The sequence below is a fragment of the Cibotium barometz genome, chromosome 7, assembly GCF_041138505.1.
Source record: "Cibotium barometz isolate CiBa-2024 chromosome 7, ASM4113850v1, whole genome shotgun sequence".
In the NCBI taxonomy this organism is placed as follows: Eukaryota; Viridiplantae; Streptophyta; class Polypodiopsida; order Cyatheales; family Cibotiaceae; genus Cibotium; species Cibotium barometz.
Genome location: NC_141052.1, coordinates 1625325 through 1652012, shown reverse-complemented (window position 1 = coordinate 1652012; position 26688 = coordinate 1625325). Strand labels below are relative to the sequence as shown.

The 26688-nt window shown below is 42.8% G+C and overlaps 2 protein-coding genes across 4 annotated transcripts in view; both read left to right on the top strand.

Moving 5' to 3' along the window:
- The first annotated feature begins 7344 nt into the window (after positions 1–7344).
- The window catches only part of LOC147636570 (ankyrin repeat domain-containing protein 2B-like), a 57487-nt gene continuing 38143 nt past the window's right edge, over positions 7345–26688 (top strand). Inside the window, exons 1-5 of one of the 2 annotated variants that reach the window (XM_086799997.1) lie at positions 7345–7520; positions 8576–8664; positions 15421–15630; positions 15764–15912; positions 18150–18327. In XM_086799997.1, the coding sequence (XP_086656123.1) occupies positions 7502–7520; positions 8576–8664; positions 15421–15630; positions 15764–15912; positions 18150–18327 (645 nt within the window). In that variant the 5' untranslated portion in view covers positions 7345–7501. Of the gene's footprint in view, positions 7521–8491; positions 8665–15420; positions 15631–15763; positions 15913–18149; positions 18328–26688 lie in introns of both variants that reach the window. The other variant, XM_086799996.1, reaches the window with a different exon arrangement.
- LOC147636571 (uncharacterized) lies at positions 11527–14286 on the top strand. Of its 2 annotated transcripts, none has more exons than XM_086799999.1 (2): positions 11527–12968; positions 13250–14286. In XM_086799999.1, exon 1 carries the CDS (start codon positions 11599–11601, stop codon positions 11968–11970), a length of 372 nt encoding a protein of 123 aa, XP_086656125.1. In that variant the 5' UTR covers positions 11527–11598; the 3' UTR covers positions 11971–12968; positions 13250–14286. The 2 variants fall into 2 exon arrangements, with proteins under 2 accessions (XP_086656125.1, XP_086656124.1); XM_086799998.1 differs by having other exon boundaries at positions 13241–14286.

Genomic DNA, 26688 nt, shown 5'->3' with positions numbered 1-26688 from the left:
ATGACACATTACGCTCCACACCGGTCAACGTTAATGAAATTTTTAAAGGTAATGTAAGGCTCCAAATTACTCGTTTATGGAGATTGCACTTAATCTTAGACATGACGGAATAAAAATTCATAAAATAAATATAAGAAGGAAAGTTATTTACAGTCTTGAAGCCTCCTCACACACAAGTTCATGTGCAATATCCACATAAATACATAAAACACCACCACATAACACTATCATGACATGTTTAAAACAATCACTCTAAATCATATTAGAGATAATGATTCCCAATACACAATCCTCATCCTCAAATGCATCCATTATTACATGGTTTTATACATAAGAGGAGAATTCACTCCCATTGTAGGAGCTTGATCCACATGACCCCAAGCTCTAGCCACCATAACTCCCTACACCAGCGGTAGAGGGTGACTAAGAATCCACAGACCCATGTACCATAGTACGAGTGGGCTAAGTCTCCTAAATCAGGTTATCATCAAGTTAGAATGGCTGAAGAGGATGTTTACAAGGCTGCATTTTGCATGTAAATAGGTCATTATGAGTTTTCAGTAATGCCATTTGGACTTACTAATGCTCCGGCTACATTTAGTCATATGATGAACCATATATTCTCTTGAAGCATCAAAATTTTGTGGTTGTCTTCTTTGATGATATTTTAGTCTTAGCAAAGATGAAGACGAGCACAAACATCATTTAGAGAAAGTGTTAAACCTTTGAAAGGAGAATCGACTATATGCCAATCCAGACAAGAGTGATTTCTTCCAAAGAGAGATCGAATACCTTGGGCACATCCTGTCTATTATTAATGGAATTCATGTTGACCCTAAGAAGATAGAAACCATTAGACTTGGCCAAGACCAAAGGATATTCATGAATTAAGATCTTTTCTTGGATTGTGATCATACTATAGGAGATTTGTGAAAAACTTTGCTTTCAAAGCCCATTACTTGACTGAACTCTTGAAAAAGGCCAAGGTTTTTTGTTGGACTGACATGCATGAGAAATCTTTTAATTGGGACCACACAGGCCCAAACAATAACGAGACACACTCTACGAGCACGGGTGGTAACCTCTTAACAGGAGGCTCACAAGATCCAAGGTAACTAACTGGAGCCAATCGGGACATAGGCCCAAAAAAGAATGAGGCACACTCCACGAGTATGCGTGCAGCCCAGGAAGGTGCATGCAGCTTGAAGCTCACACAAGAAGGAGGCATGGAGAAGGGAAACCCACTTCTCTCTCTCTCTCTCTCTCTCTCTCTCTCTCTCTCTCTCTCTCACGCACACACACACACACACACTTGTTGGAGTTTAGGGTGTTTGTTTTTCTATATACAGTGCCTTGAAGTTTGTGTGTGTACCTCGTGTGGGCAAAGGGTTGTAAACTCACGCCCTCACAAGAGGCCACCTGTGGGTTTTGGAGAAGTTTGAAGGGGAAAGCTTGCAAGGAGGAAATTGGGGGGATTTAAATACACACATAACATTTGATTCATAAAGTATATTTGAATCTCGTTCGTTATATGCAATGCATGTCCACTAGGAGAACATCTTGGAAGCATAGTTTATCAGAAATTTATTTAAAAAAGGACCTATAAAAATTAGAGAAATAAAAAGGGATTAGTTAGGTCAAACATGGAGTTAGGAAAACCTAATGAAGTATAACTAGAGCTAGAGAAATGATTTTTGGATGCCGTTATTTGGAGATGATTATGGGAGTTCAAGAGAGCATAATTAATGACTTATTATGAGATTCCTTTGACAATAAAAAATTAGAAGCGGGTTATTCGTGTTTTGATTTTGTAGGAATTATGTAGACCAGTAAAGGTTGTATCTAGAGATGTATATACTATTTTTTGAGAATCACTTGATTTAATTAAATTATATCTTCATTTACTTAAAAGGAGATTCGAATGCATACTTTGTGTCCCCGATAACTTGCACATCTAATGTCCAAAGAATTGAGATCCATTTGGATGGCTTCACTTGTTCTGTTGCACGTTTAGAGCCATTAATAAATCATTTTCTCAACACAACCATTAACCAAAAATGTCATTGCATAGCCACGAAGTCCTCTTATTACACACTTGCACCCCATTACTGTTGTAGGAGGGGAAGTCAAAAAGCTTACACCTTAAACTTCTCTTATAAACAATGTTAGATATCCGTAACGCCGCTATACGGGCGTTACCACAAGAGGGGACGGCCTCTAGCTCACCACCCAGCCATAGAGGAAGAATGAGGATTGTCCCTCATCCCCCAGGCTATATAGTGTGTGGCCTTCCGTCCACACTAGCCTGGCTGCCCATGACTCCACATGGGCGTCCTCTCCCACTGAACCCCGGATATGGCTATCCGGTCTGATACCAGTGTTAGATATTCGTAACGCCGCTATACGGGCGTTACCACAAGAGGGGACGGCCTCTGGCTCACCACCCAGCTATAGAGGAAGAATGAGGATTGCCCCTCATCCCCCAAGCTATATAGTGTGAGGCCTGCCGTCCACACTAGCCTGGCCGCCCATGACTCCGCATGGGCGTCCTCTTCCATTGAACCCCGGATATGGCCATCCGGTCTGCCGTCGGTCACACAGGCATTACAGCCTACGTGACAAACAAGGACACAAAACATCTCCATCAATTCCCTCTCTCTCTCTCTCTCTCTCTCTCAAATCAAATACACAAACTAAGCAAGCTTCATAGCCAAAGAAATGCAGAACACCACAATAGGTTAAATATCCCCCACTTGTTTAATGGCACTCTCCTCAAATAAGTGTATTTTTATATATTCCCCAAAAGGCTTGCATGAGCCAAATCATGTACAATCCACTTTGGGCTTGACCATTCCTTTTCCCATAAAAATAGAAAAGATGCATGCATCAATTATTGTCCTTGAATTTCATTAAAGTATTACAATGAACTAACTAAATTGACTACACACTGAGAGTCCAAAAAAATTAAATAAAAGGTCCAAGTGAATAGTCTAAATAGTTGATGGCTGCCCACAATGCCAAACTAGGTGTGGTCCTCACACAAAAATTGGAGGAGAGTCACCAAGCACCTATGCTAGCCCTGCTGACTCGCTTATCAAAAACCATCACATACATTATATGCTTCACCATAAAAATAAATCCAAATAATCATTAAAAATATATTTCCATAACATGCCTCGGGTTGAGGAGCAACTGCCCTTAGTTGTTTATAAAATTCAAAGATCGTGTTGCCTCAAGCACAGTGAATTGACATGAAGTAGAAGTGTGCTACCTCGAGCGGCGATCTGCACATACTAATGATATGAGCAATCGTGTTGCCTCAAGCGGCGAATCGGCACGAAGTAGAAGTGTGCTACCTCAAGCGGTGATCTACACAAACTATTCAAGTGTTTCCTCAAGCGACGAATCTACACACCATATATTACCTCATGTAGTAAACAACTATGAATAAAATCAATGCAAATGATTATGATATGCAACCCATCAGCGTAGGGTAGGCAAATAGCGATGACTCAGGTATCCATTGTGATTCTTGTACTTGACTAAATATGGATGGTAAACATGTTCTCGCCATGTGGTAGTCTCATCATAGTTAATGATTGTTTATAGAATTAAAATTTCAAAGTCTTTCTCAAGAAGAGGAGGTCATCTATTAGGTGAATCAGGGGGGTACGCTTGAAGGGACACAATAAATTGATGTGTAAGGAATTATATATGCACTAATAGGCGGGCAGGTCTAATCAAAAGGCATTATCATTGATCTTATGTACTAACTTGAAAGGCTATAAAAGCATGGAGAAAGCTTGACTTTGGGGTGTTTTTCAACATTCTTTAGTCTGCGTTTTTCAACTCTTAATAGGACAAAATCACTCTCCTTAAATTGCATTGGTTGACATTTTTTGTTGGCTTGCTTTGTGTATCTTTCTTGATCTCTTTGGATAGCAGTAGTTACTTTAGAGCAAGGGATGTTGGGCCTTCACTACTAATTCTAGTGGTAGGGGTAGGCAGCTTCTTACCATAGGCAATCTCGAATGGAGCTTTGCTTGTGGCCAAACGAGGAGTGTTGTTGTATGCAAATTGCAAAATATGTAAATGCTCATCCCAATTTGAAGGTTTGTTTATAGTGTAAGATCTCAAAAGGTCCTTGATAGTTGTATTAGTGGCCTCTGTTTGGCCATTGGTCTCAGGGTGAAATGTAGAACTAAAGTTTACAACCAAGATTTGAAAATAATGCTACCAAAAAGTGATTACAAAAAGCGAGAATATCTATAAAAAATGATAGCTTCTGGAAAGCCATGGTGACTGAAAACAATAATTTAACAGCAGAGCAGGCAAAGGAGCATTCAAGGTTTTCTTACATGCAACAAAGTATGCTTGTTTGCTAAATGTATCCATAATTGTCCAAAGCATGTCATTATGTGATGTGGTAGTGGGCAATCCTATGATGAAATCTATTGAGATATCCTCCCAAGGATCATTTGGAATTGGCAAGGGCATCATAAACCTTGTGCTTTACCATCCTGACGATTAATGCGCTGACATACAATGTAAGTGGAAACAAAGTATGCAACATCCTTTCGAAGTGTGGGCCAAAAGAAGTGCTCTTGACAAGTAGTGTGGATGTAATGCCATGATGTCCCATGTATGTAGGTGCATGCATTTCTTATAAAGCTATTTGCCTGAATGGTGTAGTTATGCATAGTTGAGTCCCATGATATAGGAAACCATCAGCATAAGAATAACCATTCAAAGGAAACCAATTATAATGTATCAAAGCAGTCCATGAAGTGGAAAAATCAAGATCATGATGGGGGTAAGTATCACACATCTCATCAAAATAAGTGATTTGAACAATATAAATATTATTAACAATAGGTTTATGACTTAAAGCATTAGCAATAACATTAGCACAGCCAGGCTGGTACTAGATCATAGGATGTAAGCTTTGAATAAAGGAAGCCCATTTAATATGGTGGTATGAGATCAAAGGCTGACTACGCAAGTGCTTAATGCTTTGCTCGTCCGTCTTGATCAAATATTTAGAACCCATGAGGTAGAGCTTCCAAATGCGAAGTGCATGTACGACTGCCATAATCTCTTTGTCATAGGTGCTATTATTAAGCTTAGTAGGTTTTAACTTTCTACTTTTAAAAGCTATGGGGTGGTCACCTTGCATTAAAACAGCTCTTATGCCCAATCCACTAGCATTTGACAACTAGGAAGAAAGGTCTAGAGAACTCATGGAGCTAGAGGACATGATCGGTTAAGACGATCTAAAGATATTTGTTGAGTATTACCCCAACGAAAAACTATGGCTTCTTAAGAAGCAGGGTCAAAGGTAAAGCACTGAGGGAAAAATTATGCATAAAAATAGAGAGACCTAAAAATAATCCAACTTCATGCAAATTTTTTCAAAATAGGCCAGTCTCTAATAGGTAGCTGTATTATTTGGGTAAAAATGAATGCCATCTTTAGAAACAATGTGTTATAAGTATTCAATTTCACTTTAAAAGAAAACGCTTTTATCAAGGTTAGCATACAAGTGATTCTCCTTAAGCAAACAAAAAATAACAAAATCCTAGTGATGCAAGAAAATCATATTCATCATTCGAGTAAAGGTTGCAAGTGCATTAGTAAGGCGAAAAGGCATCACTAAGAATTCAAAATGATTTGACTGAGTGCGAAAAGCAGTCTTATAGATATCAGTTGAGTCCATATGGACTTGGTGATAACTAGACTTGAGATCTATTTTACTAAATACACTTGCACCTTGTAATTTGTCAAGCAAATAATCAATTATAGGAATAGGATAATGGTTTTTTACGGTCACTTTGTTCGAGGCACGATAATCTATGCACATACAATAAGTCTTATTTTTCTTTTGTACTAAAAGAACTGGGGCACCAAAAGGGGAATTACTAGGATGGATCAATCCTTTATCAAGTAAGTCCTTGATTTGACACTGAATTTCCATTTGTTGCATATGGTTTTGCCTATAGGAAGCCCTATGGGGTGGCTAACTAGCTAGGAAAAGCACACTTTTATGGTCTTCAGGGCAAGAAGAGGGAAGGTGGGAGGGTAATCATCCATAAAACAATCTTTAAATGCATCGAGAAAGTGCTTTTGATGTGTTGTGAGAGTGCTCTTTGCCTTTTCTACTTCCGTCACATAGATTATGTATGCATTCTCATGCTTTCTAAGTGCTTGTTTTGCTTGTGTGTGAGTAATCAATGGAAAAGTTTGAAGAGATGAATCACTAACAAGAGTCAATGATTGATTATTATACTCAAATTGCATTGTGTGCGTGCAATAATCAATATTGGGATTGTATCGGTGTTGAAATGGCATGCTAAGAATTATGTCGGTGGAGTGCATGCAATAATCAATATTGGGATTGTATTGGTGTTGAAATGGCATGCCAAGAATTATGTTGGTGGAGTGCAAGGGTGCAATAAGAAATCACAGTGCAAGGGTGCAATAAGAAATCACAGTGCCAAGGTCCTCACTGTTGTCCACAATTGCAAATGGAGAAATTCCTAAGCCATAACTTCTCCCCAAAGTATGTTGGAATATTCTCCATGCCTATGGCATTTAGAAAGATCTTAGTCAAGACTAAGGATACCTTGGTGAAATAGAGGATATGGTTCTGCATATTCATCTTTACTTTTTAATTTTTTCCTTAAAAGGGGTAAATACGCTTATTCACATATACACATATTCACTCTAGTGATATACACATTAATTAATCAGGCCCTATCAGGCCTGATTAATTAATGCATACCAAAACGGAAGGTTAAAAATCAAAGGTTCAACCTTCGCCTCTCTTCGTAGTCTCTCCCCCTTTCTCAGGCCGTCGTCTGTCTGTCTGTCTGTCTCTCAGACGTGGCTGTTTGCTCTCGACTGTCTGCCTCACAAGGCCTCTCTCCGCGCTCTACAACGTCTGTCAAGCACGCCTCTCTCTGTCTCAGCCAACTACCGTAGAGATGTCTCAGCCAATTGGTGTTTAAAATAGTGCACACCCCATCTCTCAAGGTGTGTCTCGTTTTGTGCTCATCTCTCTTCCTCTCTGTTAGCCATCTCTCCCTCCATGCTCATCTCCCCTCTCCCAAGGTCGACGGCCTTCTCTCTATCTTCGCGCTCTCTCCCTCTCTACCACCTTTTGCACGGCACCCATCTAGAAAATTTGAGAGGCCCCTCACTGCCAAGGTTTTGGCCCCTATATTCAATGTATTTCCAAGGTTTTGGCCCCCATATTCAATGTAATTCCAAGGTTTTGGCCCCATATTCACATAGTGTTTCTAAGGTTCTCTTCTCTAAAAGGTGCCAAATTCATTATGAGAAAAATGCTACCCTTCCATTCTACGTTTGGGCCTGGGGCCCTGCCTTTGTATGCGGCTAGACGTATACTATCCATACCGCAATGAGGTCATCTTTTACTGAGCTTTTTACTAGGAAAACCACTTAACATCACACCATCAGCACCACCATCAGGAGCTCTGCCATGGCATCTGCTCCAGCAGGTTAGTTTCAAGACATTGGCTCTCTTTGCCTTCTTGGTCTTGTTTTCCTTATTTCTTTTTCTTCCGCATTTGCCTTGCTGCGGATATCTTTCACAGCAGTTTTCTCAAAGGGTTAAAAAAATTAGCATGTGGATGCTCTCTTCCATTACTTGAAAGTCTGATGGAGTGCAGTTGACATATCGTTGACTAGATTCACCTTATTCAATTTATCATAATGTGTGATTCAAGTATGCATCATATTGTATTCGGGTCTCGACTTGCTCTTGTTTGTAAGGTTCCCTTTATCAGGAGCAACCATATGTGAGCAGTAAAGCAGCCGGCATCCCGGTTTCGGGTGCTCCTAGTCTTGACATTGGTCCTGTAGGGTGTATCTTGATGGCTTTCTGCAGGTCTGGCTCCCTGCCATAGCATAGCTGAGTAAACCTCTATATTTAGTTATTTATTTTGTTAAGGGCATATACCATGTATTTCTTGTTATCCTCTGGTGAGTTTGATGGCTTTCTAGAGGGCTAGATAGGTAGCATAGCTGAGCAAGCCTCTTTGTTTTTTTTTAAACAGAGGCATAAAACATCTTTTATGTATCTTATGAATGATCCTTAGTGCTAGGCTTCATTATGGTTGAGTTTGCCCTGCATTTCCGAAACTTTGATAGAAACCCAGTACATAGACCTTTGTATGATTGTATGCTCTTATGTGTTTGTGTGTGTGTGTGTGTGTGTGTGTGTGTGGGAGTATATATTGATACCAAGTTCTACAGCCACTATTGGGCATTGATGACGTTAGTGGGGATGTCGTAGTATCTCGTCCATACTATGCGTGATGGAGTTGATGGTTTATTGTCTTGTGGATGACTACCATGAGGTTATAAATTGCACTTTCTTATAAGGTGAATTTGGGCATATGCCTGGATTCATCTAGGTATATATATATATATTTGCTGTTATCTTCTTGTTAAAACTTTGGCCTTGTAGTTATCAAGGAGAATGATGCAAGTAGCAATGATGCTTCCATGGAAATTCCCACTAACACAGCCGATGCTGCAAAAGAAACTTCAGTAGATGCAAGTAGGGAGGATCCATCTGCATCTCTTCATGAGAGTGTCGGCAACCCATTCGATTTTTCAGCAATGTCAGGTCTTTTGAATGTAAGTATTCTCGGTGCGGCAACCCCCCCTCTTTCTCTCTTTTGGAATGTTATCTGGTTTGCTTTTGTTTTGAAAACTATTCCATGTTGCATGAATCATGAACATTTCATAGGAGGATAAGCACGTATTTTTAGAAATGATGACAATGGAATGTCATAGCATGGTGTTGTGTTTGCCATATATGATAGCATTAATAGATTGAAGCTTTGTTAGTAGCCTCCAATAAAATGCTGGCTTTTCTCTTCCATCATTAAGTTCAAGATCCAAATCACATTTGACGCACAATCTGGGTGGGTGTGGGCACGATCATACCAAGGGTGGCTGCACACTGGTCACCAGGGGATTTTGTTTGAAGTTGACATGGTGAATAGCACAGCATGGTGTATGGCAAATCATAGCGTGGTGTTGTGTATGTTATACATGATGGCAGTAGTACTTTTAAGCTTTGTTAGAAGCCTCCGATGAAATGTTGGCTATTCTCTTCCATCATCAAGTTCAAGATCCAAGAATCAAATTCCACCTTGATGCACAACCTGGTGGGTGTGGGCACGAGCATACTAAGGGTGGTTGCACATTGGTCACCAGGGGATATTGTTTGAAGTTGACATGGAAAATGATGATTTGCATGAAAGGAGTGTGCATCACTCTTCATCTTCACATATATCACATCCAGCTATGCCAAGGGCCAACAAAATAATGGATTATTGTGCAAACATAGCCTCATGTCACATGCATCCACAACTTTACCGGATGCATACTGGAGTGACCTGGACTATATGTGAACCATAGCTCAGTTCAAAAGCTAATGGCTAGCCTCTATACACAGTCAACAAGTCACTAGAACTCATGTACAGTTGCTTTCCCATATCAAAACCCTGAGAACACACCCAAGGGCCACTTTCCCCAAAGATATGAATGTGAGGACATACTTTCAAGGAAAATCAATTTCGAATCATTGTTTGAATAAACCTCATACTGATGACACAATTTGTAACTGCACACAACCATGTAGTCCCTTGAGACAAAGGACCGTTTTGTGTATAAATCAATGCCATGTTGAGAGTTATCAATGCCGTGTTGAGAGTTATGATGTGTGACATCCTTCAAGTTATTACATCTAAAGATTGTAGGTCCTCCCATGCTGTCCAAGGCATCATTTGTAAGGTTAATGGTCAGGTGCAGGTGTTAACAGAGATGATTAATGGAATGGAAGACTTAACAGAAACACAAGCACAGACCAATAACCTACAACAGCTACTATATTTCTATTATATCTTGAGCGAACCCTCTAGGCACAAGCTTGTCAAGTGATTTAAGGCTGAGAACTGATGAGAAAACCTAATCTCTACTAAAGAACAATCCTCCCTGTCAGCCCAAGCTGCCTGAGAACTTGTGTCTGCAAGCAAACACTGGCTGAGAATGGAAGAAAAAAAGTAAGTTTGGGGCTGAAATCAGCATCTCCTTGCCAACTCCAAGTATGGGAGAAGGTTGGCTTAGGTGAGGGAAAGCTCCAATTGCAAGAATGGAGACGAAATGGGATATTTGTAGGTGCTGATTTTTTTTTAAAAAAGTGGACAAACTTATTTGCAATTGGCTTTGTCCTGTTTCTCTGTTTCTTATCTAAAGAAGGCTCCCTTGGGCTCATTTTAAGAGTTGAATCTTTTGGCTCAACCACATACTAGGGTGAAGGATTTTTTTGACCCATTTGCACCACTTTTGGTTGCCTAATGTGCTACTGAATTATGAGGCTCAACGATGTCCTGTCTGCCTGGGCATGGCTGGGTATGTCCACATTCCACATGGCTGTCCTAGGCAGCCCATAGTTAGGCCTGTCATATCATTAGTTCATTTGAGTTTCTCTAGGCCATAGTTATCAAGAAACACAATTTAACCCCTTGGAACTGCAAAACTTGGTTTCTAGACCATGCTGTTTCTTGTTTCTGTCTTGTTTACCTCTTTGAATTCTTTTACACACTTTGCTCATAAATCGTGTAGTATTGATGATGTGCTGTTTCACAAATTGTTTCTTGTCCTTTTCCATCTCTTTCTTCATTGCTTTTGTCTCCTCATCATAGTTGCAAAAAAACGTGTTTCAAACTGCTCTTGAGATTGTTTTTTTGTTTTTGGGTTTGGTGATTGGTACATTTATGAGACGACATTTGTGTTGGATATTCAGAGCTTTCAGTGTGTAAACACTCCATATGAGTGTATGTGTGTCAATCCCTCTTAAAGGTGAATGTGTGTAAGTGTGTGAACAAGGGCTTATAGCCATTGGTTTGTTTATGTATGTGCATAGGAACAAGGGCTTATAACCACTTAGTAGTAAGCAGTGATCACCCGTTTAGCCATGCCCATGAGTAGAGTGTGTCAAAAGATAAGGCTCTAAAGCCGATAAAAAGGCATTGTACTTTGAAGGTTACACGCATCAATCAAAGCTTCATTTGTACGTGCAATCATTTACTTTACCAGTGTATTGATTTTACTTCTCTCTCTCTCTCTCTCTCTCTCTCTCTCTCTCTACACACACATAGTAGCCATGGAGCATTTCTGTCCTTACACTAAACACTAATGTTATACAAATGGTATCAGAGACGGGTTGAGGCCTGACGTGTGCCATGGCTACTCCCTGAAGAAGGCTCTGTGCTCCTCCTACTGTGTAGTGCCGCCAAGCTCCCATGCTCTGCATTTCCACCGCTGCTGCCAACCACGAGCGGTGCTAGTGCTCCTGCACTTCCCCTCACAGGTGGCTCTACCTGTTTCCCCCATAGTCACATGGGTCGGGGGACGAGAACGGGGACGGGGAAGGGTTTGGAGAACACCTGGAGGCAGGGAGCGGGGACGGGGGGTGGGACGGTATACAAAAAATGCATCAATATATCCATCAAAATGCATCAATATAGCCATTGTGATTGAACTTTGAGCTTTGAAGGCTGGATGCTCATGGCACTGGGGCTTGGGCAGCTTAGATGGAGTTGTGGGCCTGTGGTAGTGGCAAGAACTTGTGTTGCTGTGCAGTCATTGCACTCTGCAGAGCAGAGATGGAGGAGCAGAGACGGAGGAGAGGCTGAGAGCAAGTGTGCACAGGTGACAGCAGAGAGGGAGGAAAGCAGTCCGCAGAGAATTCTCGCACAACAGCACAGACGGAGGAGAGCAGAGATGGAAGAGCAGAGACGGAGGAGAGCAAGTGTGCACACTGCACAGGTGACAAGTCACAGTAGAGACGGAGGAGTCTGGAGAGCACTCAACAGAGATCGATCGCACGACAGCAGGACGGAGGAGAGCAGAGATTGCTGGCCTTTTTTTTAACAAAAAACATAAAACGAGGTGAAGACAAAATATCATGTTTTTTTTTCCTTCCCGTCCCCAAACAGAGCTGCCAGCCCTCCCACAAGATTAACACGTCCCCTGACAGGGGACGGCTGTCCCCTGGTGAGGGACAGGACATGGGACGTCCCCCTGCAGAGGGACGCATCCCCGTGTGAAAGGGAGGTCGGGACTATGGTTTCACCACCAAAAGTGGGCGGCGCAAGGGCGCAAGGTCCGCCGCTGCCTGTCTACTCTGGTTGCGCTACGGCATCTACTGGCGGTCCCGCCGACGAGGACTGCACGCTGGCTTTGCCTACCACCTTCGCTCTATCTCCGCTGTGCCACCTTTGGGTCTTTGCCTGCTGAACTGGCTCGTGCCGTCTCTTCTACTGAGTCACGACGCTTTGCCTTGCTCTCGCTGACTACCGCCTTCTAGTTGCCATTGCCTTGTGTGGCCACCACCTCTCTCTCACACCCCCGTCTGCTCCTCCGCTCGTACCTGCGCTTGTCTACTAAGGCCACTGCTTTGCTACGCAGTGTAGGAGCTCGACACCACCGTCTCGTCACCTCCTCTACAGCCTGACTTCAGTGTCCATTAGTCACTTTCCTTCCTTGCTCTCCACGTTGGCCTTTCATTCATGCTTCTTATGCTCCTACACTACCCGGTAACTTTGTAGCTTATCTACTTGTTGCTCAGTATATCTGTTGCATTCATAGCTATCATTAGCCTCTTCTTAAGTCTTATACCATGGATCCTAACAGAAGCATGCTATTTTCGAGAAGTTCTTTGGAACTAACTTCCCTACATGGCAGAAAAAGATTTTGTACTTCTCATGCGGGATGGTGTTTGGAACGTGGTCAACGGTATCGAGGAAAAACCTGAAGGTATTCGAGGTACAGTTTGGCAAGACAAAAATGACAAGGCATTGGCATAGAGTGGCCTTGGTCTTGCAGATAGTCTGATTCATCATGTAGACTTCAAGAAAACTGCAAAAGAGGTATGGGACAAGCTTGAAAACTCGTTTGGTAATAAAATTAACAATTCCAAGGGTTCTTTGGCTCAAAAATGACTGAAACTATAAATATGGGGGGAATGTTTAAACAATTTGGGGTCTCTCACTGAACAATTTGCTAGCGTAAATTCCGAGCCAGATGAAGATGACAAGGAAGCTGTCCTCTTGTCCAGCATCGAAAGTTTGACAAAAGATGTTAGTCATCCTAACTTATCTTAGGGTGAATAGATAGACTTTTTTTGATGACATGATTGCAGCTTTGATAGATGAAGATCCTCGTCTCAAAGAGCAGCAAGATAGAGTATTTGACCTTGACAAAGCCATGCTCATAAAGGGAAAAGGCAAACAAAAGGGTTGTCAAATGCAACTTTTGGAAGAAGCTCGGACACATAGAGGACCGATGCTTCAAGGAGATGGCCAAGGAACAAGAAAAGGTACATGCAAACTTAGTGGTAGAAGAAGAAGAGCAAGAAGTAGAAGCATCCACAACAGAGGAACATGTTGCTACCGTGATGGACGATCTTTCTTTAAAAGAGGAAGATTATGATTGGCTTTTTTAGTTTCTCTATTTTGTATGAGTCAAAGGGTTCTCTGCCCGGGATGTCTCCCAAAATATGATAAATAATCTTTTGTGTTATTTTTTAGTTTCTCTATTTTGTATGAGTCAAAGGGTTCTCTGCCCGGGATGTCCCCCAAAATATGATAAATAATCTTTTGTGTTATTTTTTTTGTAAGCCTTGTTTTTATAAAAGGCTCCCCGTTCTCTTATCCCTACTTAGAAACATAGGGCATTTTGTTTGATATGCTGATGTAAGTTGTCTTTGTCTCTCTAAGCAAGATATGACCTCGGAGTCTTTCGCATTGAGCCATGTTCATGAGCCTCTGAGCCAGTTTTGGGAAACATGTCGTGTTTCTTTGTTAGTATTGGAGGACATGGACTATTGAAGGCCATCCTAGCATCTCCACCTTCGCTCCGAAGTGGGGTTTGTTGGATATTCAGAGCTTCAGTGTGTGAACACTCCCTAGAGTTATGTGTGTGAACACCTCTTAAAGGTGAATGTGTGCAAGTGTGTGTGAACAAGGGCTATAGCCACCGGTTTGTTTATGTGCATAAGAACAAGGGCTTATAGCCACTTAGCAGTAAGCAGTGATGTCATCCGTTTAGCCATGTGTCATTGCCCCATGAGAATAATGTGTCAAAAGATAAGGCTTAAAGCCGATAAAAAGGCATTGTACTTTGAAGATTACACACATCAATCAAAGCTTCATTTGTACGTGCAATCATTTGCTCTACTAATGTATTGAATTTACTTCTGTCTCTCTCTCTCTCCCTCTCTCTCTCTCTCTCACACACACACACACACACACACACACACTCACTGCTCTTTGAGAGCTCTTTTCAATCATGAATCATGATTCATTGTAGACTGTAGTTTTTCGTTTTATTGGAATGTGGAATCTGTGACTCATGAATCTGTAGTTTTTCTTGGGCTAGCCTCCAATGCCAATAGTACGCAGCATGCTGCATGCAACACTTTAAACTTGTTATTCACCATGTTTTAGAGTATGTAGTGATGTTCTTTTTTGCATTTTTAGAGTATAATTGCTGTGGACACTTGCTGCCAAACTCTAGTGCCAGCAGTATGCAGGCAGGATGCTGCATGCAACACTCCAAACTTGTTACTCACCATGTTTTAGAGTATGAAGTGATGTGTGTGTTTTTTTTTGGAATGTTTAGACATTGCACAAGAGATGCTCACTATACAAGGCATAATCTGATTTTTTTAGGTCTCGTATCCCCTATGAAACGTTTTTGAAACTTCTGCAGAAAATAAAAAATGTTTCATACGTGTTTAGGAAATGCGTTTCAGAAAACGTGTGGCAACTATGCTCCTCATATGCCTGCTGTTTGATTTCCCATCCCTGTTTTTGGCAACTATATTTCTCGACCTTTTTCTAGCATTTGATGTGTTACAGATTTTTTTGCAATTCTTTGTTGTATTAGTATTAGGAAATGCTTTAGGTATCCATTAGTACAAATTGTACACATGGTAGGTTTTGCTGGCGGTTTTACTGTTTCAGGTGTTAATTTCTGTTCCTACCTCTTTCAGCTTCCTTTTAATGGTGTCAAACCTTATATCTACACCTGCTGTAGCTGCACAATGTACTTCTTTGATGTTAGTGAGTCTAAGGCACCCAAGCAATCGACAAATAAAGATAAGCAAGAAGCCATGAAAGAAGAATTCGTGATAAGTCAAAATAGTTGGTTTTGTGGGCTTGACAATGGTTGACATTTTGCTGGAGAGGGCCTGCTTTGAAAGCCTACATGTGATGTTTGTTATCAGCATGCTTGTGTTTCAGTCGTCTTCTAATTCATGTATTCATGCGTACTTTATTAACTTTGTTCAAGTGCTTACTTTGACTGCTTTTCAATTAGGATCCAAGCATAAAAGAACTGGCTGAGCAGATAGCCAAAGATCCTGCTTTTAGAAACATGGCAGAAGAACTTCAACACAGTTTGCAAACTGGTGGACAAGAGGGTATTCCTCAGTTGAACACACAGCAGTATTTCAACACCATGCAGCAGGTTATGGAGAATCCACAGTTTATGAACATGGCTGAAAGGCTTGGCAGTACACTAATGCAGGTGAATGTCCCAAGGTCTTAGAAGTGACCACAATGTGTGGTTTGAAGCATTGTCTGATGCATTGTTCCTGCTATGTGGGTAGTGCTTCTGTGGGTTGTTAGAAAAGATGGCTAAGATATACATTATGTTACAGGATCCGGCAACGGCCAATATCCTGCAAAATTTGAGAAATTCAGGACAGAAAGAGCAAATAGAAGTCCAAATGGCTCAGGTTCGTAGTGACCCAAGTTTGAAGCCCATCTTAGAGGAGATTGAAAGAGAAGGGCCTGCAATGATGATGAAGTAAGGCTCATTGAGATTCTGCATTTGTAATTTTTTGATAGTTCTTTTAAATCGAGGTATCCTTTTAGGAGATTGAAAGAGAAGGGCTTGCAATGATGATGAAGTAAGGCTCATTTAGATTTTTTTTTTTGACAGTTTTTTTAATCAAGGTAACCCCTTTAGGTTACAATCTGTAGAGGATTCTACAGCACTTTTACTTTTTTGCACCCAAATAAATATATAATTTGATTTCCCTTGTGCAACTTGGTGAAATACCTTTGTCACAAACTCCTTGTGCCACTTGCCGTCTGGTACAATGTCCTTGCACCAGGAGTGTCAAGCCATTGCATAGCAATCCTTAATGAATGTGAAAGGTGGACCTCTGTTCGTGCCAGTGTGTGTCTGGTTCGTATGTGTGTTTGTGGTAATGCTCTCTTTTGTATGCCATCATGTCATGCAGATATTTGTTTGTTTAACTTGGTGCATGTTCTCTAAAGTGTCTTGATCTTGTGAGTCAACAGGTACATGCATTTGGTGTTTACTAAAAGGGCCTGTTAGAATTATGTACTTTTTACTGGAGTAGTGTTCTAAGGCAAGTAAAATGTTCATTCCATAGTTGTCAAAATGTCCTAATATAATGAAAACAAGAAATCCCAAAACGTTTTGAAAAAGGATTCCAAAGCTGTGCATCATGCGAAGTCATAGGGCTAGTTGCGTTCAATAGACAGGCACATAGGGGTGAGCAGGATCGAGTTGATAAATTTTAGCATAAGGAAGTGTTAGTTGTTGAAGGCACACCTTAGTGGCAATGACACATCTGCAGGTAGCAACGGCGCTCGCAATCTCTTCATTTTTATTCAGGCAGGGCATTAATTTCCTAAGGCTAAGCTTACAGCTCTCTGATGTTTTTGTTAACAGCGTTGGAAAGGGTTGGATGGCGATTTGGTATGCAAACCTCAATGGGACTGGCAGTGATGGTTCCTTGTGGGCAAAAGAGTTAGAATGGGGTTGGAACTGTACCAATGCCAAGTTTTGACAATTATGGTTCATTTGAGAGTTTTCTCTTGCTATTTTGGCAGCATAGGAGTCAACTCCATCTCATGCCTTTGGGAAAGTGGATCATGGAGTTTTCATTATCTCATAAAATACACATACTTGTTGATGCCCCCCTCTCGTGGCCCTGCCTCCGCCCCCTCACTTTTCTCTCCTTTCTTACACATCCTCCTCTTATGTGTTGACTTTGGTGATTTCAAATGGCAGGCTGTCTTTTGGCAATATGGCACAAGCTCCTAAATCTCGACCCTCTCCTCCATGACTCCAGCTTAGAGCAGTTGTCGACTTCCCTGGCCTCCTCCATTCCTCACAGTGTTTTTTGTTGTAGAGTCCTTGTGGGCTTCACTGGCATTGGGACAGTGTTTACAAAGTTTTCTTTTGCATGAATTGTCCTAGGCGTACAGGAGTTCCTGAACAGTTTAGTGCCTAATCAAGTGGTTTTTCCCATTTTTCGCCCTACTCAATCTTGCATTCCTGGTTGAGCTAGACTCGCAACTGTAGGTTTGCAACTGCTAATCACCCCCAAGCCGGAGGCTAAGGCTCCCTCCCATTTGCCAAGTCCACGGAGGGAGTCTTTGGTCTAGGCTCAGACCCACTGTCAACAATCGTCAACAATAACAATAATAAAGCCACAAGTCACTTACACAGTGATTATTGCTGCCAAAAATAACCTGCTACTCCTAAATGGGCAGTAACTATGGTTGTACTAATAATCCGCCTTAACCACCCTAATCCTAGGGCCTCCCTAACCCTAATCCTAGGGCTCCCCTAACCTTGTCGGATTAAACCACTAATCCCAATGATTAGCGTTAGGTACATAACAAGTGCACTTGGACTTGAATGTCTTCTGGTGATGCTAATATACAACCATGCAGCTTTCAAGTGTGCTAAGTGTGGTCCTGAGAGGGGCTGTGCAAGGGCAGGATGCATGGTAACTGGAGGAGTTTCGGCATCACCAGAGCCCCATTTCCTGCTGCTATAATCTAACACCCCAGCCTGAACTCTCGAGACTGGATAGGCCTATTTGAATGAGCAGGCCATATACAGGGAGGGATCCCATTGCATCATTGTAGGTAGGACCTTTCCTAACCCTGCTCGGATAGCTTTTAGTTTAGTTGAAATGCTTGAAAGTTAGCCTTATTTTGAGTCGTGTAGATTAGTTAGATATGTACATGATAAGCATTGCTAATCCATTATTTTTGCAGGTATATGAACGATCCAGAGGTTTTAAATAAGCTGGGCAATGCCCTGGGTTTTGCAATTCCTGGAGGATTACCCCTTGCAGGCCAACTCAATGAGACATTCCATGATGAAGAGGGTACAAGAGAGGAGGACGAGGAAGAATTAACTCTTCATCATGCAGCAAGTGTTGGGGATGTAGAGGTTTACCAACTCACTTTATAAAGATGCCTCTTGTCGATTTGTTGTTGTTAGTCTGCTGTTGCAGCTTTCTTCAGTGGCTTCAGTTCTATCTTGCTTGTAATCATGTGTATGGATATTTCAGACACTGATTTGAGTAGTAGTATTACACTCGCACTGGATGCATATGAGTGACTTCATATTTCTGATCTGCGTGCCACATGATCCTCTAAAGCTAAGAATCGATGCATGGTTCACACTTGGCAGTACTGTGGCAGGCGCCATCCAATTCTTCCATTAATATGTTGCAAGATTGAGTCCTTCCATCATTATGATTGAAAGCATGCATAACTTCAAGAAATTTGTACATTCTATAACATAATTAGCATTAAACAGAACTATTTTTTATTATTACTAGATAAAGTTTGGCTATTTTTAGAAGTCCTTAATCAAATGTTTCCTTTTGTTTCTCTCATATTTTCCTGTTAATTGTGTGCACAATTGCTTGTCTTTGTATCTACATTCTATCATTGCTATCTGTACATCTTCGTACCTACCCTTTTTGCTCTGCTTGTGCTTCATTCTTTGTTAAGGTTTTCTACAACAACAAAGGCTCTGTGGTGCATACATCAGTCGGTACACACTAATTAGCATGCTAACAGGGTTTAAAGAAAGATAAGTACCAGGTGTATGGCAGACGCATGAAGATTTTGAAGGACATTGAACTTTAACAATTCTATGAGCTGTAGTAGTTTTTGGAGCACGTAGCCATTGTGCAGAATGCGGCCGACACATTCAGCACTGAGACAGAAAAACTATTTGTCTTGGTGGATGTGAGTTTCAGCTCATAGAAGAACTTCTCAGAGCCTGGTTGTGTTTACCAGAAGAGGAGAAAAGGGTAGATGTTTCCAAGGAATATTTGGCAGAGTACCGTGGCTAGATGGTAGAGATCGAGAAGGCACACAAGCAAGCCTTCCCTCTAAATAAATTTACCTGAATCTCCATGGTGTATGTGTAGAAGAGAGAGGGAGTGTGATGTAGAAACTGAAATCTGATGATTGCACATGTACAGTACAATGCGATGCTTGTATTGATTGATTTGAAGTTCACAAGGTACAATGCTTTTATAGGCAAAACGCCTTATTTTTTTCAACACTCTACTCACTGGGGCAGGCAAATGGTCTATTGATTAGGATCTCTGCCCGGAAATAAAAAAGTGACAAGGAGAAAAAGGTAAAAACCTAGTGTTCTTTTTTTTTTTTTTCCAGAAAGGAGACTACTATGAAGTATGAAAATTTTTTACAAAATGGAGATTTCACACCAAGCAAGGTGGAGATCTCACCAATCAGGAGCCTTGTGCTACCAATAGGGTCCCGAATGAGAGGATGTGAAAAAGACACCAATGTCCCACTCTCTCATAAACTGGCCGCGCTTCCTCTCCGCAGCCCTCGAAGATCCCTGGATTCTGGCCTAGGTAGCCATAATGGTGTGAATAATATCACTCCAAATCCTGAAAAGACACTGAGAAACAAGAACGGGAGTACCCTCAATGGCCTCAATGCATCTAGCCTTCCAGATATTCTAGGTTGAGATGCTAGCAATAATCTCCGGAGAGCTGTCTAGCCTCTGTGCCGAAGGGACAAAGTGTGAGAGAGGCAAATCCTGAAGACAACGTTGCCGAGCAACTCCTTGCCTAACCATAATGGTCCCCTCGAATCTCAACTGAGGCCCAGACTGTGTCAACCAAATCATAGAGCCAAAAGAAATGATAGTATCCCTTGTAATCCTACCAAAGAGGTGTGCAATCGCAGACCAAACCCTCTGTGCTTCCCTGCATTCCCATAAACAATGGTAAAATGACTCCGAAACTCTTGCACATCTAGGGCATGCTGGGCAAGCTCCAGTAATAATTGGTGGCCAGACCACCATGAAGAGAAACCCAGATAAAGGAGGAAATCTGTGGCTTCCTATAAGAATGCCACAATCTCTGCCAAAATACACTCTGAATGTCAGCCGAAATGCCGTAAGATTCCCAATGGGGTCTAAGAGTAGGGACACTCTGTATGTGTCCCAAGATAAGATGTCTGGCATTTCGCACTGTATAACTGAAAAAAGGCATGTTTTTCAAAGGGTTACAAGCATCCTTCCATCCCATCCTGTATAGAAAAAAAGACCGGTACATCATCCTCCCTAGGCAAGGGGAGACCCATAACCTGACGAGGAACACCTGTCCCAGAAAAAACCCCAAACCAAGAATGATGATGGCCTTCCAAGAAAGATCCAGTAATCCAGTGGTTGGGAATGGCTGCATCAATCTGTGCAATCCTCCGGTTGAAGGACTTTCTCATGCAGCAAATCACGAAGTGTGTCCCTGTTCGCGGAGGTGACTGAACTCTGAGCGGACACTTTATTTTTTCGAATGCAGTTCACCGCTCCCCTTCATCCCCCCCGGTTAGGTCCCTCCTACGGGCTTGGGACTGCTTGAGGAGTTTTTTGGTACACATCCCCCCGCATTCAGTGGAGGAAGCCAACTGCAGCCCATTCTGTGGAATGATTTGATCTTAGATGTGCATGGTAGGCCTCTTGGGACAGCTATGCATATTCTTTGGGCTGGCTGGGAGGCCTTATGCCCCACATTGCTGGCTTGGAAGAGGCTTCGGAGCCTCACCGAGGTGCAGAGATTGGATTTCACGCAACATTTGAGAGGCTCACGGCTCAGTGCCTGGAAGAAAGCCCCTAACAACAAGCTTACAAAGCAAAGCCTTACATTGCACCTCAGGGTCAATGATATTCAATCCCCCTTCCTGCTTAGGCCTGATAATGGTTTCCCAAGCAACTCTGGCCCTGGTGTGTGCATTTCCATCATGCCCTGACCAAAGAAAGTTCCGAATAAGGCGGCGAAGCTGGCCAATGCAGCCCTTATGAAAAATCTAGCACGAAGCGATAAACCAAGCCGTGGCTAGCAAAACTTGGTTAACTACCAAAGCTCTAGAGGCCAAGTCAAGCTTCCTCCTACTCTAGTGATGAAGTTTGCTTTTAATGCTTAAAAGCACTGGAGCAAACTGTTGTGCAGGGGAGATGTCAATGCCCACCTGACAACCAAGGTATCTGGCAGAGCATCCTCTCTCAATCCAAGTAAAACCAACATCTGTACCCCAATCTGCAAGAGGAGAATCACTGATCCAAAAGTACATAAACAAGCATGTGAAGCCTCAAGGAACAACGCCGTATCATCTGCTAACTCAGAGTCCAAAAACTCTTCCTCCATGCATAAAGGCAGCCTGAGAACCACAACACCAGGGGCAGCCCGAAGAAACCTGCTCATAGCCTCAGCTACAATAAGGTACAGTAAAGGGGTGAGGGGACAGCCCTGCCTCACTGAACGGGAAATCTGAAAACACTCGCCGCGCCCCCCACAAGCTAAAACAGTGCTATGAGCCTCCCTGTATAGGCAGGACACCCCTTTGATCCAGTTTTGGGAAAACCCCATGTGTGCTATAGTGCCCTCCAAAAAATCCCATTCCACTCTGTCATAAGCTTTTTCAAAAAATCCCATTCCACTCTGTTCTTTTACCTCACTATGTGCACTCTGTGCTTCACAAACTGGAAACAAAGAAATGGATTGACTTCGCCCCCTTGAGGTTGGTGAATTTCACTGTAAGGTGAAGGCGCTGAATTATTGCTATTGAGTGCTTAGTATTCCAGTTAGATTAGGCATCTCTTAGGGCTGCAATGTGTGCCCAACAGGGGCTTGTTGAATACATTTAGTGGCAATGTGTATGAACCTTCCCTTAGGCAAAATGTGTGTGTATGTGTGTGTGTGTGTGTGTCTTTTATTTTTGTGTGGTCCTCACGACCTTATTTTTTGTACTTCAAAGGCTATTTAATAGCCCCCGTCTAACGATAATGTGTGCATCTTGATTTGTGTCCACAACTCCCTTCACTCTCCCTTGGTGTTGACTCTCCCCTTCTCTCTCCTGCGTTGTCTCTTCACCAATCTCTTTGTTCGCCAACAATTGGTATCAGAGCCTTATTGCGTGCGTACTCTCTACTGCCTTTTGTCCGGCTTCATAGCACCCACCTACTGCAATTGTGCCGTGTGCTGCTGCCCCATTCACGCCACCTCCCTGCAGCCAACCTGCCCGACTTTGTCATTGCCTTTTGCCACCCCAGAGCGCAGAGCGCACTTCGCCTGTTCGCCAATTCTTGCCATTGACGGCCGGTAGAGCTACTGCGCAGTGAAATGCCCATCGCCGGCTCCTTAGGTGGTTCGGCCCCTGCAGCAGGCAGCACTAGTGCAACGCCAACCACCAAATGCTGCCCGCCGGAAAAGCTTAACTGAGTACTACAAAGCCAATCAAGGAAAAGAAACCTACATGTCCAATCTGGCAACCCTCAAGACCTCTTAGCATAGAGGATACACACACAGATCTGTGTCACACAAAAGCAACACACTGCTGTCTCCTCTAATCAACCAAGACAATGCAACAGGAAAGCCTTGAGCACGCATCTGGCTGTTCCATGATCATAGCCTCAAACTCAGCCAAAGAACAAATCCACAATCTAACTCTGTTTCCACCCTTCAAACTACCACACCCCTCCTCTCACAAATAGCCAGAAGAAACAACTCTGAAGCAGTTGTAAGCCAGTGCAAAGAGAGAGACAGATATTCAGCAGGTACACTGCTGTCCCTCAGTCCAATCCTCCTCAGAAACACTAGCCTTGAGAGTATAGAGTATGCTGTCCTGAATTGCAGCCACCTTCCTTTTGCCCTCTAGAGCTCACACGAGAGAGAGAGAGAGAGAGAGAGAGAGAGAGAGAGAGAGAGAGAATTTCAAGCTGTGCCTGCTGTCCTGTCAACCGCACGCTTGCAGTCTTCCTCGCCCATCTCTTTTTGTACCCGCTGTCTTGTAGCCGCTTGTACCCGCTGCCCTGTAGCCGCTTGTACCAGCTGTCTTGCAGCCGCGTGCGCCAGCTGTCCAGTAGCCGCCTGTGCCAACTGACCTGCAGCCGCCTGTACCAGCAGCTGTCATGTAGCCGACCTGCACCAGCTGTCCTGTAGCCGACTTGCACTAGCTATTCTGTAGCTGACCTGCACCAGCTGTCCAACTGTATGCCTATGGAGAGAACCGGCCAAGCAGCCCTGTACGTATCCCTTCAGGTGACCCTCCTCCAGAGAATTCAGCGCCCCCTGCTTTTTGAGAATCCTTCACGCCTTCCTCTCCACGTTGCCAGCCGCCTTGCCCTTTCTAAAAGCAAGAGAGAGAAAAAAAATGGAGAGAGGCGTGTACTTCCAAAAATGGAGTAGCCCCTTCCCAAACTTATCCTAGGGGCCTCATAAAGTTTATTGGAACTTTACTAGGGGCCACTTATGCCCAAGGGCCACCCAAGGTTATAAACATTAAAAACTTTATTCCCTTGGTCCCCCTTCACACTTGGGGATGTCCACACATTAACCTTTTGTCAGGGCACCCAAGTATGAACAATTAAATGTTTATCTTGCTCACCGCCACCATGCCCACACTTGTGCTATGCCAATTTCATAGGGTCATGATATACCCCCCTCTTGAAAAATGGCAAGCGTCCTCGATTGCAATCTGGTGATACAGCAAGACATCCAAAGTGAAAAGTACAATATGGCAAGATCAGCGTCCCAATCTCTCTAAGCCATGCATATGTCACAACATTCAGTGCAAACCAATGGTGTAGTAAAAGTCCAAGTTGTATACCACTGTGAACCATACACAACCACAACATCCAATGTGACTAGTATACATATATCATAGAAGTCCCATAAATAGATGTACTGTCAGCCATCAGTACCTTCGGGTGAGACAAAAGCTGCACCAAGCGGCCTCTAGATGTCATCTGAGCCTGTCTGTATCAAGGGAGCGGAGGTGCTACCCCCCTCTTGAGCATCAGGCAATGCTCCAGACCCATGCTGTGCTGAACCTGAATGAGCCGTTGCAAGAGTCGGCTCCAACTCAAAGGCATCGAGATAAAGCTGCAAAACCTGAGGTGAATGTGCTAAGTGATCCTCCTCCATCCACTTCGCATCCATCGCTGAATAGTTCTTGAACTTCACAAGATAGCGATGGGAAACTTTACCTCGTACCTTTCTTTCCTTATGTGCCAGTATCTACTCTGGAATAAGAACCTCACCAACTTCCTCAACTTCCGGGTGAGCCTCATCTGATACATCCTCAGGCACATCCCCACGGAAAGGTCTAAGTAGACTCACATGAAATGCGTTGTGAATCCTCCAGTGATCTGGTAGCTTCAAACGATAGGCCACCTCACCAATCTTTTCCAATACCTGAAAAGGTCCATAATAGCGCATGCTTAACTTAGGGAATAAGCGCTCTTTACCCTTCATCTTATTGAGCCTAGCTTTCTCAAAGCGCTAAAGAACCCAATCACCCAATGCAAACTCTGATGCACGTGACGATCTGCTGCTTTCTTTTGCTTTTGTTGAGTTTTCTGGAGTGCCAACTTAACTCTCCGATAAGCTTTAACTCTCTGATAAGCTTCATCCATGTTCTCCACATATTGGTCAGCCTCAAAGATCTTATCCTTTGTGTGCAAAATAGGTGGTACCTTCTTCCCTCCTTCCACAATCTCAAAAGGCACCTTGCTCGTCGAGGTATGGACGGTGTTGTTATAAGCAAACTCCACCAAAGGAAGATACTTTTCCCATTGTTGCTTGTGCTCTGACACATAACACTTAAGAAGATCTAACACTGTGGAATTAGCCTCTTCCGACTGACCATCTGGCTGTGGATGAAACGATGATGAAAACTTGAGAGTTGTACCCATGTTGTCAAACAACCCTCTTCAAAATAAACTCGTCATCCGTGGATCACGGTCACTAATGATAGATGAAGGCATGCCATGATACTTGAAGATGTTCGCCATGAACAACTTCACCATGTGATCAACTTTGATCGTCTTATGCATGGGAATGAAATGAGCCTGCTTACTGAACCTGCATATGATAGTCCAAATGCCATCATTCCCCGTTTGTGTCCTCGGAAGATCAAATATAAAATCCATGGCAATGCTCTCCCATGGTCTATGTGGAATAGGTAGTAACCTTGGTGTCTTTTGACGGTCAAACTTCATGTTCTGACATACGATGCATTGCCTAACAAAAGCATCAACATCTCTTCTCAAGGTCGGCCAATAAAAGAAAGCCTCAACTGTCTTTATCGTGGTGTCAATACCTCTATGACTTGCATATGGTGGAGCATGACTTTCAATCATAACCTTGAGTCGTAACTGCCTGGTAACACATAGTCTACCATGCATCGACAAAAAGCCATCCCTGAGAGTATAATGATCATACCGCTGACCCTCAGACATCTGATCATAGATCCTTTCAAAATCCTCATCGTGGGTATACTGCTGTTTCATCTCATCAAGCTCATGATGATAAGCAAGTGAAACTGTTGAGACCTGTGGCTTGCGTGACAAGGCATCTGCCACAACATTCTTTTTGCCTTCCACATGAACAATCTGAAAGTGCAACATAGACAGAAAGTTGGCCCATCTCATATGCTTCTCAGAAAGTTTAGTTTGCGTGAGCAAATAACACTAGGTCTGATGATCTGTCTGCATAGTGAAACCAGCCCCAAGCAAATAGTGTTTCCATGTAGAAAGAGCGTGAATTGCAGCCAACATCTCTTTCTCATAAACCTGTAAATGCTTCTCGGCATTCTGTAACACTGGACAACAAAAGCCTTTCAGAGATCCAGTAATAGCAATACGGGATCCGAAGTAAGCTTTTCTTTAAGCTATTTAAAGGCTGCAATTTCCCGATCAGCCCATCGAAACGGAGTTCCCTTCTTAGTTAAAGCATGAAGGGGCGAAGCAATCTCAGCAAAATATCGTATGTACCGCCTGTAATAGGAAAACAATCCCAAAAAGCTGCATACATCATGCACGGTTCTCAAATCTGGCCAATTGAGAATTGCTTCCACTTTCGAAGGATCCATACGGACTCCATCTTTAGACATGATATGCCCCAAGAAGTGTATCTCTTCCAAGAAGAACTCACTCTTCTTGCCATTAATGACCAATCTATGCTTCCAGAGTTCTTCAAACACAATGGCCAAATGCTTCCTATGCTCCTCCTCTGTGCGTGAATGCACAATCATATCATCAAAGAATGTGCCCACAAACGCTCTATGAGGCCGGAAAATCCTGTCCATCATCCTGTTAAATGTGGCAGGAGCATTTGTCAAACCAAAGGGCATGACCAAGAACTCATATAGCCCAAAAGTGGTCCGAAATGTTGTCTTATGCACATCCTCGGGTCTAATGCGTATCTGATGATACCTGCTTTTCAAGTCTATCTGACTAAAGACTGTGAGCCTTGTAAGCGGT